This window comes from Strix uralensis, chromosome 9 (assembly GCF_047716275.1).
Source record: "Strix uralensis isolate ZFMK-TIS-50842 chromosome 9, bStrUra1, whole genome shotgun sequence".
Taxonomy (NCBI): Eukaryota; Metazoa; Chordata; class Aves; order Strigiformes; family Strigidae; genus Strix; species Strix uralensis.
In genome coordinates, this window is record NC_133980.1 from 15,125,233 (window position 1) to 15,141,392 (window position 16,160).

A 16,160-nucleotide genomic window follows, 5' to 3' on the forward strand; every position below is an offset into this window, starting at 1 on the left:
TCCTTATCTAATGCCTGTTTTTATAAGGTAGCTCCCAGAATTCTGATTAAAAATGTCATTTTGTAGAGCAGGTCTTGCAGAATGCTGTGCATTGTTGCCCCATTCTGCCAGGAGAAGTCACAGATGCCTTTATCTTGTTCCAGCATTCAGGCATGGCCACTTCACGGAATTATTACTGCCCAGAAAACATTCTCTCCCCATTACTGGCACCTGTGAATATCCTTCAACCTACATATTCCACGCCATTTGTAAGAAATTATTTTAGGTTAGCAGTGTATTTTATCCTATACTGCAAAATATTAATAAAACCGGTTTCCTGCAGAGATGTAGTTATACAAATATATCTTTATCTGCAACAGCTTGATACACCTGAATATGAGGCTAATACTGTTCTGACCTAATTCTTGTTAAAAGATACCATTGTCATTTACCACTTACTTGCTGTGGCTATAATATTTTGAACTAAATCATAATCTTTCTTTTCATCTCAATAACAGTTATACAGAGTGAAGTTTGGGAAATAAAGACATTGTTGTATCTAAACTTTCATAAGTTACAGCACCATAAGTGTTTCTACAATGCAGACAAAGAAAGGATCCAAGCCACATGCTGCTTGCCTACAAATCACAGCTGTGGACTCCTGGATTTAAAACATAACTCAGAAGATTGCTTTGATGTAGAAGAATAAGTTTTCTTTATACATAAGTGGTTTTGATGTTTTGACAAGCTGTACTCAATACATTTGTCAGACCAGGATGTTAATATCAGATAGCAAATAATTTCATAAATCACTTTATAACTTTGAGTAAAGAGGGGGTAATGTTTAAAGACATGGTCAATTCCACATAAGTAGAAAACAGAAAAATTAAGTAAGAATGCTCAAATAACACATAAAAGCCTATTATCTATGACTTCACAGGAATTCTATCCCCAAGGATTTAACTATTTAAAAAAGGATTATATATTTCTGTGGAGATTTGTCTGTATCAAAATGCAGCATTGCTCTAGCTGCAAAACAACTAAGTTCTGGCTCAGTATCATGTGACTGGAAAAAACATAGTTTTCGGAACCCATTTAGAAGGGTTCAGTGTCATTCTTGCTACCAAACCTGGGGAAGAGAAAGGTCACTCAAGCAATTATTACCCTTGTTAAAAATGTTTCAGCCCACAAGGATAGAAGAGACATGAATTGTATCACCAAACACCAATCTCTTTTACAAGAACATGCTACCAAGAAATGGTTAATTTTTCATCTTAAAGCGCAAAGCCTAACGCACCCGGTTCATACAAACTGTTAGCTGATATAGTAGAGGCAAGGTGTTCTCTGCTGTCACCAGCACTCTGCTGGATCCCACTGTCACTGCTTCGCACTGTTTTGAAGAGAAACACTAATTACTATGCAGACTGTAAGTTACCCACTCTTCACAGATACCATGATAATAAAGCAAGCTCTTATACTTGGTCCTGAATAAGTAATTTTAAAATTACAAGTAATTATTCAATATTCTTAATGCATCCATAAAAAAAATATGTAGTCACATATCACAACCATAACATTTATAATAATAATAAATGTCAAAAATTATTAGAAAGGAAAAGATCAGGATAAGTAAAAAAGCTTAAATTATTTCATGAAAACACTAAGCAATGCAGTAGCCTGGAGACAATAGATTAAAGGCAGGGAGATGGCCACAACACACAATGGATCACTAGTGCAAATACTGAACACGCCATAGCTGTAGTACTTACTACTACGTAGTTTTGAAGAGGTATCAAAGTAGGAGAAGAGTGAATCTAGTTCATCAGGACAGAACAGAGACTCCCGCCTCGCCTCGTCGCTACTTACAGCAACCGCTGGGACATGCAAGTTAGCAAAGCACAAAGCAGGCAGTAAGGAAGGGATAGGGCAGGAAAGAACGTTATTGGAGAAATTAAGAAGGATGAAAATACGGAGGAAAGAGGGTGGTTAATAAGTTTCTGAATGATAAGCATCCCCACTCCAAATCCTTCCCCACCTAAAAATGCACATCCCTTAGCAAGTCTTTTCTCCTCTATGCTTCTGAACTAGGCTATGACCCGTTAAAAGATAGGTTCCAATTTCTCTGCATGAGGCAGGAAATCAATTAATACAAAAATATGTTACTTTAAAAGGAACAGGTGTAATATAGATAAGGAAAGAAGTGTGTAAATACCTTTTTGGGATGCCACATCTTGTTCCCCTGCCAAAAGGGATTTTTCAGGGCCACTGTGCCTTTTCTCTTCCTGACTTTGAGGCAAAAATTTTGTTCCAGATTCAAGCAGAGATACTGATGCGTGCTGCTTCTCTACAAACTTTCTTTCCACATATTTTGCTCTGATGTATGCCTCCTTCTCCTGCCTGTCATATACAAAATCCCTGGTGTTAGTAAGTTAATATTTTAGTATCTTCATGTATTAAAAGAACATCTACTTCATAGTAAAGCCAGTAACCAAAGCTGTAGTTTGGTATTGCACATAAGACATGCCTACAGCACATTTTCAGAAATATGAAAAGCACACTGTCTAACTCCTTCTGGATTCTTTATTATATTTTGCCTAAGGCTTAAAAGAAAGTAATTTTGTTAAGTTCACATATGATTATTTTCTTTCAGGCAGAGACTTTAGAAAGTGGTATGTGGAAGAAACAAGCATTAGTTACTGTATGTTACTTCTTGGTATTAATCTTTTATACATGTTTTACATTGTTGTTAACCAATTAACAGCATATATTTAGTTTCTTAGGTAAATATAAATTGCAATACTTGTTAAAGGAACATCAAGATTGCAGAAGAGAACAGTAACAATAATAAGCCTCAGGTAGGCACAGCCACCAGTTCCATTATGCATACTGAAAAATTTATTCTTGTAACCTGAGGTTATCATCTTAAAACACACACACCAGCTGTGACAAACTGATGGAAGGGGCTATAAAAATATTACTGTTGAAACTCCTGAAAAGGAGTTACCACTAGAAAGAATATCTAGCAAATCCTCTACATTATTTATATTACCACTGTTGTCTCCAAATTGCCAACACTTTATAAAACACTGTTTCTATACCATACAACTGCCTGACAGCAAGCAGCACAGAACTGGAAGGCTGGTAAAACCCAAGGTTTTAAAGACATCTTATACAGCAGAACAAATCATTAGGAAACTATTTTCAAACACAAATTAGCATCAGAGAAATGGAAGACAGCAGCACAATCACTAGAAGGTTGCTGTAAAGCAGCAGAGGTCATGTACAATGTAGGCAGAAAGAAGAGCACATTCTGGGGATCAGGGAACCAAAGTCAAACTTAAGAATAAAGTCACTGCAAACAAAAGGCACAGCCACAGGCTCCTTCCAGGAACACTCACAGACGACATACAGCTGGTTGAGATGGTACAAAAGAGATAGGAAACAAAACCAGCATGCCCACATTGATGAGACAGAACAGGATGCTATAGAGTTGTCATCACAAGGAGGGAGTGACATCAGAAAAAGAACAAACGAACAGGAGAAGCCAAAAGGGACCAACAGAAGGAATACCCAATAAAGATAGAGAGTGAGAAAAGGGGAAGAGCAAAACATACTGGTGATATGGGGCAACAAAGAGTAAATCAAAGGAGTGTCACACAGTTAACTGCCAGCATCTTTTAAAGCTGAGGCTGAAGGAAGCAACAAGAAAAGGAAGAGGCACTGCTAGTAAATTACTACCTTTGGCTTCCAAGTTGCGGCTTCTTTACTCCCACTTTTTCCAACTTCGCTTCATATATTCTATTTATAACATCATTTCCCAATTCACACATAAGCTATGAAGCAAAATAAATTAAAATACAGTTGTAAAAGGCTATATCTACCTATTTAGTTGTTTTTAACCTCAGTCAGCCTATTTTTACAACTTAGTATTTTCACTGGTAAAAGTACACTTACAGAAATAATCATGGGTTTATGTCATTATAAAGAAACAAGGTCGAGACACCAAGTTCTGAGTAAGATAGCAAAAAATACAGTCACTCTCTTAAATTGTCATTCTCTTCTGAAAAAGGACTGCAAAAAAGACCATTTGTCATTCAAGAATCTTTTTTGTGCATCGGAATGACATCTGCAGGCCTCGAACAAAGGTACTTTTTTCTACCAGCTTTGCCAGTAGCTATTCTTATCCCATCAGCAAGAAACAATTCAATCAATTCTATTCCATCTTGTCCAACAGACATTTTTGCTAAACTATAATGTTATGTCTATAGAAAAAGATCAAAGGCAAAAAACAGTCTGCAGATACTACTTTAAGGAGAATTCGTGCCATGAAGTCTAACTTACTGATGCAATGAACAGATTTCCTTCTTCTAATACCAGGTAGAATATTCAGGTACTCTGGTATTTACATGAACAAGACAAGGGGTGTAGTTTTGAGAGATTTTTTTTGTTTATTTGTTTCCTCAGCATGAACACATTGATATTAAAATTATTTAAGGTCAAGCCACAAGAGAAACACCCCTACTCACACTGTCTTCTGATTATTCAGGATAGAGAAGCAATACCTAAGTACCAGAACATCACAGCTAGAAACAAATGCTTTGCATTGGTTATCGAGTTGCACACAAACATCCACGCGTAAGTTCCTCTTTTGGTATTTCAATGTCACATGATCTTCATAACCATGTTTTATGTTAGAATTTTGGCACACATAGCACACGAGAGCAGTTACATGAATGTTCTCCTATAAGCTGGTAGGGATATGAAATCAACATCTCACTGCAAGAGTTGGCATTTGTATGATCATGCTTTAGGTTGATATAGCACTTCCAAAGTTTTTCAGCCCATTATACTATTGGTCTGTAAACAGATTTCCCTTTTTATATGTTGAAAGTATCAGATGAAAGTTAACTACTTAAAGTGCATTTTCAAACCTGAAGGTGTCATAAGTTCTTCTGACTCACAAGTTTGTAACAAGAATGCCTGCTGCTACTGTGTGTATTCTAAGAAAGTGTGAATTAAAAAAAACAACACACAACTATAAACATTTTCTACTCAAAAGCACAAGACATGCACTGGGTACAAATGCAAGTGTTTCCTGCATTGAACTTTCTGATGCAGAGGCTTTAGAACAACAATGTAAGTATCAAATAGAAACTTATTTAAAAAAATACTATCATACCTTTAGAAGTTCAGGTTCCCATGAATCCAGCGTTAAAGATCTTACTTTTGAAAAGTGGACTCCCAAGCTCCTAAACAGCATAACAAAAATATTAACCTGTAACTACGTACTATGTCTTACCTCAGACAGCTTTATCATTAATTTATGCAAATAAAGCAGTTACCTTAATTCTGTTTATAAACAGGGCTCTCTAATCTTGCTTCAATACACATTTGAAGAGGCAAACACCACCCTTCCTAATTAAGTCAATGCACTAATCAAATACAGTTCTGAAGAGTTCCCCAACCTGTGTATCCCAGAGCACTCAATGCACAGCGTGATTCCCAGGTTGATACTGGCCCAGCGAGGATCTGCCAAGCCACAGTCACAGCAGGCAGCATTACCAGGAATACACTGAACTCGCTGTAGAGCACTTTCTCCCTTTAACAACTTCTCTTTTGTCTCACTCCCAGATTCTAGGCTTCCAGTAGAAGGGGATGATTTCTTTTCCTGTTTCTGAAAAAAAAAACCCCAAACAAAAAATGAGACATGTACTAAATTAAAGCAATAGAAGTTCTAACTGTGCACTAGAATCCTAGAAAGGTAACTTCTACATTTAAGGCCAAGGAAAGCCATAGAACTAAAAAAATGTTTAACTTCTTAGAAGAAATATAGAACTGAACATAGGAGTAATCCTATGAACTTTAATGACACTACACAAAAACCTCATCAGAACATATAGGCCAAAGTGACATTAGTAAGATGGAGTGAAAGATATAAATCACAGCCTTCAGAATTTCTTTGCATTTCCACTGGAAGACAAACAATGGATTCTTTTCCTTCTCTCTCATAAAAAGAGGGTTTCTCTGTTTTTAATTTTCAGGATCTAAAAACGGGGTGGTTGTTCAGTTGTTTTTTAAACTCACCTCAGATTCATCCCCTTTCTCTCTATATGCTGTAGCAATACTGGTCTGAACAGCCTTAATCCATGCCTGCCGCAGCTTTTCTGAGTCTGCCTGAAGCATGCAGCTTCTGTGACAAATCACACACGTACTTCGATTCAGAGAGACTGACCAAGCAGCCAACATCAAACATTGTTCAATAAAATACAAACTCTTCAGATTCTTGCTATCACTGCAAGCATATCGTTTATTAAGCATCATCTAATAAACCCATTTATTTTGACATAGCAAAGTAGCTGACCCTTTATAAACTGCAAACTCCTGGTTTCAAAACTATTTGCAGGTTATGCTAAAACATATATATACACAATGCTCCAAATAACCCAGAGAACAGCTTAGCTTCCTATTCCCTTTCTTCTCTTATTCTGAATTTTCCATTTTTAAATCCTCACGTGCAATCTACCTCCATGACTTATTGCACAAGATACAGGTATCCATCCTTGAAAACACAGTTTCATTCACTGAGATCAAGAGAAAATTGTTTTAAAGCTTTCTGACAAAAAATGAACTACTTTTCTTCACACCAACAGTCCAAGGAAACTGGTCATGAAATATAAAACTATTCCAACACTTACGGGTTGAAAAAGTATAGGCTGCAAACATTAGGACAGCAATATATTAAGAGGAGAAATGTAAGTGGGCGAGGGGAGTGTAGATAACATCCAAACCTAAAAGCAGGTTGACCTTATATCAAAAACTTAAATATGGTCACATCTCAAAATTATTCATAAGAAATTTATGTCCTGCCCTTGCAGCAGCAGGACTGTCATACTTCTCCAAATACAACTGATACACTGCACTGCTAGAACTGAAAAATATTTTTATTTGGTAGTTTCATTTAGTGCATTCTGAAGTGTAACTTAACACTACTGAGGCAAAAACTTTATTAATACATTTCTCTCTCATTATACCAGTCAAATTTGGAGAAACTGAGATCTACTTTCTACGTTACTAAGCAGCTTGATAGTATCAGCTACTTACTACTAAGCCACAACAGCTCCTTAACCACAAGCCATTTATGCATAAAGCACAAGAATGCATGTTTATCTTAATGTCAAAAGTAAACTAAATACCAGAGACACTTCTCACAGCATCACTTACTCGTAGCCAAAATTTCAGAGGACAGAATTGTTCAGATACTTTTCCTGTTTTGATCTATCCCAAGAGAAATGTTAATCTTGCATTTCAAGACAACTGAACGTAATGATTTTTTTATTTTTAAATAAATATGCTCCATCGCTTCTCCTTACTTTGTTGGAGAAACCACCTCAAAACAGAAACGTCTTTCTATGTCTTCACAGTGTTTAACCGTGCAAAGCCGCAAGTCTTCAACTACTACTGTGGGATTATCCTAAGAGACAAAAATTAACAAAAAAAGTTACATAGAAGAAAGATAATGAAGTTGCTAATAATCCCAAATTATTTATCATTTCATTCTATTTGCTTGTTTACAAAAGTTTTTCCTCCAAAAATAAAATTTTAATAGATGGAATCAAAGATACTTAGCAGGAAATATTTAAATAAATTTTAATGTTTAGTTATATTTAATGAAAATTTCTTACAAACTTTGGAAAATTCCTTTCTACCTACAATCCAATCTACTAAGTAATCAAACACCTTAAACAACAGTATCCAAAGGAGTTCAAAAGGTACTTTTCCAAGAGATGCAATTAACTCACAAATAAATCAGAAAGATTATACCTAAATCAGCTGTATTGTAAGTGCCAAGTACAAAAACCAGAAGCTGGATGCAGTGGTTTTGAAAATTTGATTCAATTCATAAGAATTCTATTCTAAGCTAAGGGTATTTTAAAGGTGCATTTAAAAAACCAAACCAAAAGAACCCCCCAAAAATGAACTGGAATTCACAAACACAAAATGCCCAACTCAAATGTGCTCACACAAACTCAACTGTTTGTTTCCTTTCCGACCACAAAAATGAAGACCCTTGATTTGACAGCATCAGATAACAACGAATGACCTCTGAACCTGGTCTGTTAACACTGAAGAGAAACGAGTTGTCATAAGCTCTTTCTACTCTTTTTTCTTCCCCATCCATACAGTTCTCTATTTTTTTTCCAACATGAACAACCGTTACAGCTATGTGGTGCACAAGCAGATTCTAGAACAGTAAACAAAAGGAGCACAGCCGAAGAAATGTTGATTGAAAAGGTTGGCTCCTACAGCTTGGGGCAGAGTTGCACTTGTTGCTGTAATGTACAACAACTGTACTTTCCCACCAGAAAAAAGACAGATACTGACTGCCGAACCACCTTACATTTTCAGTATTAAATACATGCACACAGCATCCCTGACTGTTCATAACAAATGCTTTCATGCCTTTTCCCATCCCATCCTCCCCCCAAACTGCTACACTGGGTATGTGAACCCAGGAAGTAACTGGAGGGAGCAAGTCCTGACAGAGTTAAACACAACTGCCCAAAGAACAGCATGAAATAATTTGCTGCCAGCAAGTGTGTACAAGCCTTTTGGGACCAACAACTTTTAAGGCTCTTCATAAACCTTCTCTGCAACAAGGTAACAAAATCCACAGCAAATAAAGTATGTGCTTACAAGCTACTGTGCAGGAATCTCAATCTGTAAGTGTAGCCATTAGTCTCATTTTACAAAGCGAGAAACTAATTTAGAACATGCAGTAGGTTGTTGAAGACCACACAAGATGCCAATGTCAGCACTGTTTCTCCTTCCCTTCATCAATCAGGAAAACCATCGCCCACACCTCAAACTATCCCAAGCCAGTTTTTGATACCTACCTTAAATTTCTTCTGGTACACAAGTTGGTTATTTTGTATTGAGAACCAGCGCCTATTCAAATGAAGAGATATCCAGAGAATACATAAATGATTTTACAGTGCTTATTTGACCATAATGTGCTTACATAAAGTCTACAGAGAAACTGCATAAAAGAATTCACAAAAGTAACATCACAGTCAGTTTTGGCAAGTATTTCGTGAGAATAATGAAAAAAGGGAAAGCAGAGACAAAACAGGAATGAAAGCAAGGTTCAAATAATTTAAGTCCTAAACAAACACATTCATGTTATGACAACATTAGTTGAGCTATTACACAAAACATTTTCATTTCAAAGAACATTTACCTCTGTATTTTAGCAGCAAGCTACGATTTTAAGTAACTCATAACAAATTCAGATAGTTTGAGTAACAAAAATACTTAAAACTATGTAAACTACTCACTCCTGAAATATTTTGAGAGTAGAACTAAGCAATAACTTACTAAGGCACTAAAAATACTACAGTGTTGCTATCCCATGCAGGTTTAATGTCTATCTATATTTGGCATTTCTTAAAATTTTAGATGCTGAAATAAAAAGATTGCATACAAAACCAAAGCAAAACCAACAAAAACCTTTTCAGTAGGATCCTACCTTAAGCCTCAGCTTTATAGGAAAATATCAAATAAAAATTTAATGAAGGCATCCTATATTATCCAAAAGATAACGTAAAATTTAAAAACTCCTCTGAACTGTATCCTTTTTTGCCAAACTCACTGTTCAGATTGGGTACAATTCATAGAGAACGGAAAGATCATTCACATTTTGGAAAAAAGTTACAAGCACCTCAGATCTTTAACAGCTGCACTTTATCAGACCACTGGATATAAAAAAAAGCAGCAAATATAACCATCACTTTCTAGGTCTTCTAGGGATGCACAAAAGCAAAGCTAACCAGTCATTTACTGGGTTTGAACTAACAAAAAAGAAGGGGAAGTAAAAAATAATTCAGTCCTGCAGTGAAATTTACACTTTTTGATTTGTTCAAGCTTATAATGTGAACCTGTGTTTATCAAGCATAATTCAAGTATCTCAAATACCCCACTTATACCAGACATCACTTTTTTCTGCACTGCCAATTAGTTTGAATGGTGACAGTACACAAGATATTGTATTGCAACGTATCATGTTATTCTCCACAGGCTGTTGAACTTCAAGCTACATTTTACCACAATTAGTAACACGAGGGCTCCATAAACTTATTCAACCACCACAAGCCATTCATGAAAAGCAGCACACAAAGATTGTTGAGAAAAATTAAGGTAGACAAAAAAAAGTTAGATTCAAATCAGAAAATCAAGTATTTGTTAGAAACATTAGTACTTAGTAGACAGATGAGATTCTACCTTTTAACAATTAATCTTTTCAAATGTTGTGCAGATATACTTAAAAGAAACAACAGGATCTTCCTTTAATACTGGATTTCCAACATAGTAAGTCATCTTTTTGGGTTAAAATAATTGAAAAGAATAATGCAAAAAGTTAACTATGTTTTCAGTTTATTAACAGCAGTAGTTTTGGTCACTGCTATTTAAAAGGTATCAACTTCACCATCTATTTAAAAAAACCACAGCTGCAGCAACTAAGTCTCAAATATGAGCATAAGGCAGGTTATTGCTAGCATTTAAACAGATAACAAAAAAGCAGACTAGAAGAGGAAAATAAACTCAGGCTTTATGTGCTTTTTCTGAACATAACACCAAATAGAAAAACATGAAAAGCAGTGCCTAAGTGATAAAGGGAAAAAAAAATGCAGCCTTGCCCCAAGATAACATGCAGTGGAGTAAATCCCTAATAATGGCCTTAGGTAGTGTCATTAACTTCATTAATGCAATGCTTCGTTTGTTCTACGGCTAAATATTTAGTGTGTTACTAAAGTAAATAAGTTTCAATCTGATCAGCTGGATATAAGTGAGCACACAAATTGTAAAACAAATTTGTGCCATCTTTAAAGCCTAGTCTAGAAATTTTCAAAGTATTACAGCCCCTCGTTTTCCCAGTAGAGAAATTAATATGTTTAAGAGAACTTTTCAGTCCAGCCACAAAGTGTGGGGGTTTTGATATTTTTTTTTAAAGAAACTGTTATTGAACAAGATCAACAATTTACAATTTAGTATGACTTGTAGATCACACTTTTGAATAGGTGTCAATGGAAAAAAAGGCAATATTTTGTTGTATGCTTGAAAAAATGAAGTGGCAGACTCCCCTCCAACATGTCAGCACCACAGCAGTTTTATTCAGACCAAAAACTGAGTTTTCATATTACCTAAGTATCATCAATGAACTCTGTTCATTTCTGGAGGAAACAAGACTGCTGGGTGTCTACAGCAGTAACAGCCAGGAACTTCTGAGGTACAACAGATGTACTGAAGGTGCTGTTACAGTGTATACCACATTATCCTCTTCTAAGAATTAATGTTTATAAACCTTTAGGCAACATGTGTGCAGTAAGTACTGACTATTATCAAAGTTTCTTTAAACGTGTCATTCTGTCAAAAATAGGAGGGAAACATGAAGGAGAAAACACACTTGGGGAATCTTAAAGTAATTTGCAGTGCCTCACTCAGTAGTGCTTAAAACATAGCTGTTTGGGTTTAGAAACTGAATGTTTTCCATCATTTATACCTACACAATTCAAGACACTATTTGTTAAATTGGAAACAATACAAAATTCATTGAAAAACACTTCCAATTTATGAGAACTGAGAGTAATACCAAAAGAAATAGAAAATTTAAATGGAGTTTTACATTAAAAAAAATGAATCATGCTTATTGATTCTCAAAAGGAAACAGTTTCCTTCACTAGTTGCTATCATCATGCAAATAAGACGGTGTGATTAAGAATGCACAACATTTAAAAGCTACATCTCTATTTCCAATGCAGTTGATAAGAAAAATCTCACCAACTTCAACTGGAAAAAGTCAAAACACTGATCTTGTACGCTCAGAAGTTTGAGTGCAGAAACTTTGCTTTAATTCCTTTTTAGCTAAAACTAGCTCAATCTTTTAAATTCTTTTAAAGGTGTTGAGCAGCAGGTATACTGGCATCCCAGGCAGAATCCTTCTGTTATTTTCTTAGACTGAGCCACTTATACATCCATTGCAAGTAATCAAAATTAAATGCAGGGTTAATTAAGAGCTTTTTGCGTGCCAAAGAAACATTGGGAAGGTATAAAAGAAGCTGGTTGGTACCTGATGTGATCTGGCTTTTTCCTGTCATGTGAAAAAATGGGGTAGGATTAAAACATAAGGGAAAGGAGGAAAAGGAATGAAAAATGCAAAATGAGCAAAATAAGCAAAGAATTAGCATGATCTGAAAATACAGCAGAATTAAAAAGGAAAACATTTAATGCATCCAACCTAAAGACTATTCAGAACATACAAGTGTTTGATAAATGCTTTTCTCCCTACACACTTTTATTCACATATATCTTTCTTCATGATATGGACTTATTTTTCATTTGTATTTCTAGGAACCAAAACAGCTTTCCACCTATTGCTCCACAATAATAAATACACCTGATTTCAGTTCCTGACGCCTTAAGGAAAATTGTGTGCAATAAGATATATCATTTAAAACCAGACATACATGCAAAAAATAGGTCTCCACACCTGTTACTGTAAGACTTTCCATTATAAAGATATTATTTTGATTCCACTAAAGTATAATATCTGAAATACTCATGCTCATTATACACTATTCACTCAGTCACAATAAAAAGAGATTGCAAAATCTCCAGCTCTTTCAAAGCACAGCGACACTGAATTGCAAATACTTTTGTGGTTTCCTTTGTAACCTGCTCAAACACCACTTGTTTCTCAAGTCCGTGTCATGCAGAACTATTCCAAGAACAGGAAACTGGATGCAAAAGCCCAAATAACTAAAGTCTTCAGACAAACCCGAGCTGCCAGCAGCTCCAGGAAGAAAGCTACATCATCCTAGCAAGAAATTAGCATGGATTGGGAAACAAAACAAGTTATCATTCATTAGAACAGACTTGCCCCCCTTCGAAGGGCTGCATTATACGGTTTTGATTTTCTTCTCCCTCCAGGATAATCCATTATGGTGTCCATGGATTCACTGACCAAGACATGCACACAGGAACATCACAATTATCTAATTTGGTACCTAGAATCACACTGATGCATGTCAAGCCCAGACAAAATCCACTGTACCAATTCCTTTTCTGTTATGTTTTTAATTCTGGCAAGTATACGCTAATAGCAGTAATTGCAATGATATTTGGTGCCTTTAATTCAGTCTTAAAGGAGTACTTAAAAAGGCTTAGAACCATCAAAATACCAACTGATACCAATGGAGGGAAAAGAGAAGCTACCATTTTAAATGTGTACTACTACTGACAGTGCAATCAGCAGCCAGCAAGGAAGACCAGTGCCATCGCCCTTGGTTCAGAACATCAGGAAGTTCCAGTATTTCTTTCTAGGCAAATTCTGGTTTTGTTTCAGCTGGTTGATTTTCCACCCACCTCCCCCAAAGCAGCAGCACGCTACCTATCCAATAAGAACACTGAAAATATCTTGCCCGTCTTGGAGTCTCTGACTTCAGCTCTGAATTCCCTCATATAGAATACAAAATTTTCCAAATGTTTCCTCCTCTGGTATATCATTATACATTTTTATGCACAGAACAGTTTAATGCAGTGACACGGTCCTTTCTTGCACTCTACCTAAATGCCTGGCAAAACACTCCCACCTCTAATATATGGTAAACTTTAGTCAGTATTATCTCCCTGCACCTGAAACTGCAATACTACATAAGTAAAGCATTCTATCAGTGGAATCAGGCAGTGGAAAGTGGCAATGACTTCAGTGCCCACAATGTAGCAAGCAATTACAAACGTATTCAGAAATAAAAATAAGGAAAATACATCTCTATTTTTATTAAAACATGAAAAATGGGGCTAAATTCAGAAACTAATAGTTGTCTTCATTAAGGTCTTAAACATATTTTATGTATGATAATAGTAGTAGTTTCATAACAAGTTGTAATGGTTTGTGAATGTGAAGTACAAAATTCAACTGATTGATTCAATTTCTAAACTGTGTTTAATGGATAGCATATCCAATGTTATTCTCTACCTAATTCTAAAGCATCCAACTAGTCTATCACAGTGAGATAAATTATCAAGAATCTAAGATTAAAAAAGGTTAAAGGTTTAGCTTTATTGAATAATCCTATGACAAACAGAAGAAAAAACTAAATCAAATATAAATTAAATAAAGTAGGTAGCTCTGACTCATTACTGAGCTGTTTACCTTGGCTCTCTTAAAAAACTTATTGTTTGGAATGTTTTTTATATGTTCAAACATGTAACTTAACCTGTTCTGGGAGAAAAGAAATATTTAAATAATATAAAATACATGTTGTTAAAGAGACATGACTTAAAACATATTTTGAATTCCCAACCAGACCAGCAAAACTACTAAGCAGAAGTCACTACACAGGACAGGAATTGTCAAGAATAACAATTACATGCTTATCTTTCAGGAAAAATAATTTGAGTCTTTGACTGTGTTTCCCTACTTCCAATGGCTATACAACTTCCATTTTACTTTGTCTTCTTAACACCTATTCTCCCAGCATATACATACACAATCATAAGGATTGCTCTGTTTCAACCTCAAAGTAAGGCCAAAATACAATTATAGAGCTGGACTGCACACAGCAAAGCAAGCTTTCTGTACATAGGACTTCTCTAAACTAAGATAGACTCTTAGAAAAAGTCTTGCCAACAACTAGGACAGAAGATAAGGAAAAATGGCTTTGAAGTGTCACCTCTACATTAATTAACAGAGTCATCCAAGTGTTCTGTCAAAACTGTGGAATCAGTGAGTTGCATAGGTTAAGTCAGACCAGAATTTAGCTTAACAAGCAGTATCTTAATAAGCCAGTAAATAGAGGTTCTGAATAATTACCTGTTCCAAGTCTTGAAGGCATTGCTGGCTCGCTTAAATAGATAACCTTCCATAACAATACCATTGGCTGCATCTACATTGTATTCTAGTTTAGTATCATCACTGGAATAATCCTAGGACAAAGGAATAAAACAAGAAAAAGACATTGCAGTTTCAAACTTCAAATATGGGCAGTAATAATGTCAAAAAGAGTAAACATGTAGGAATAATGTTTTGCTTGCAACACTTATTAGTCAAGCCATGACTCTCAGCCCCTGACAATTTTTTTTTTTTAAAAAGCATTTTTAGGAGATGAGAATGCTGAAGATTTTTACTTTACCTGCACACAAGGGGAATTTCTTGCTCAGGTATTCATCACCTCTATGTTCAAGTAGCAGGCAAACATTACTGACAGAGCATCTGATGCTTCAACTGTTTGCTCAAATGGTCTCACACATATTCCAAAGAAAGGGGAGAGTAAGGTAGAGGAAAAGGGGCAATGGGAGTTAAGGGTCAAAACTGCAGCCTGTTGCAGACAACTGTATAGAGGCAGTCATGCTTTAGCATCTTCTTCAGTTCTGTTATCTTTACAAGCGAGCCTGATCAGAACTTAGAAGACAAGTAACCAAATAAAGATGATGCTATCATTTATCTCTAAATTAAAGTAGTCAGGGTGCTGGCAATGATGACAAGAACTTAGCAGTATTTTTTTCTTTATGATCTTTGACAAGAATATGAAGCTAGAAGTAAGACAAAAGGAATACACATTTCAATCAATCAAGTAACAAATAATAACAGCTAATAAGAGTTAATAACAGCTTTACAAGTTTTAGAAAGGTTAACTGCTTCACATTTCCAGCAATGGTAGAGTAGACTAAGTAGTAATATATGTGGTGATTATTTGCTTTCATATCTCATCTGAAACAGCATGGACTCTTCTCCCAGGGAGCCACAGAGCTCAGGTATTCAGTGAATGGGAGGCTAACAGCTACTAGGGGTGCATGAAAAAGCACACATGGAATAACATAATTTATCACAAGCTACATCCAGAGATCAAAATAATATACATGCTATTATTTAATTTGACTATTAGTACAATATATCCTTAAAGTAGACTACCAAGATATGGCTTCCTCCCCTTAACTAGGGCAGATGAGACACATCACCAAAAATTAAGTTTCAGAACAAAAAACACAGGTTAAATACTGAAGACGCAAGACATTTCATAATGTCACTCTCCCATACTTTCAGCAAGTACTTTTTGTAAATTGTGAACAGCTTTGTGTCAAAAGAGTGTCTGCAAATCCGTTTTGTACTTTGCTTCTCAGGAATT

General features: G+C 35.6%; 1 protein-coding gene across 4 annotated transcripts in view; it reads right to left on the bottom strand.

Annotated features, from left to right (window-relative positions):
• Positions 1-16,160, bottom strand: part of ACAP2 (ArfGAP with coiled-coil, ankyrin repeat and PH domains 2) — a 67,532-nt gene that overhangs the window by 10,105 nt on the left and 41,267 nt on the right. Inside the window, exons 10-20 of one of the 4 annotated variants that reach the window (XM_074877491.1) lie at positions 14,849-14,961; positions 12,104-12,124; positions 8,874-8,925; positions 7,350-7,450; positions 6,064-6,169; positions 5,445-5,653; positions 5,159-5,228; positions 3,718-3,812; positions 2,192-2,376; positions 1,749-1,853; positions 1,277-1,369 (exon numbers count right to left, since the gene is read on the bottom strand). In XM_074877491.1, coding sequence (XP_074733592.1) covers positions 1,277-1,369; positions 1,749-1,853; positions 2,192-2,376; positions 3,718-3,812; positions 5,159-5,228; positions 5,445-5,653; positions 6,064-6,169; positions 7,350-7,450; positions 8,874-8,925; positions 12,104-12,124; positions 14,849-14,961 — 1,150 coding nt within the window. The remainder of the gene's footprint in view (positions 1-1,276; positions 1,370-1,748; positions 1,854-2,191; positions 2,377-3,717; positions 3,813-5,158; positions 5,229-5,444; positions 5,654-6,063; positions 6,170-7,349; positions 7,451-8,873; positions 8,926-12,103; positions 12,125-14,848; positions 14,962-16,160) is intronic. The other 3 variants (XM_074877492.1, XM_074877493.1, XM_074877494.1) reach the window with 3 other exon arrangements.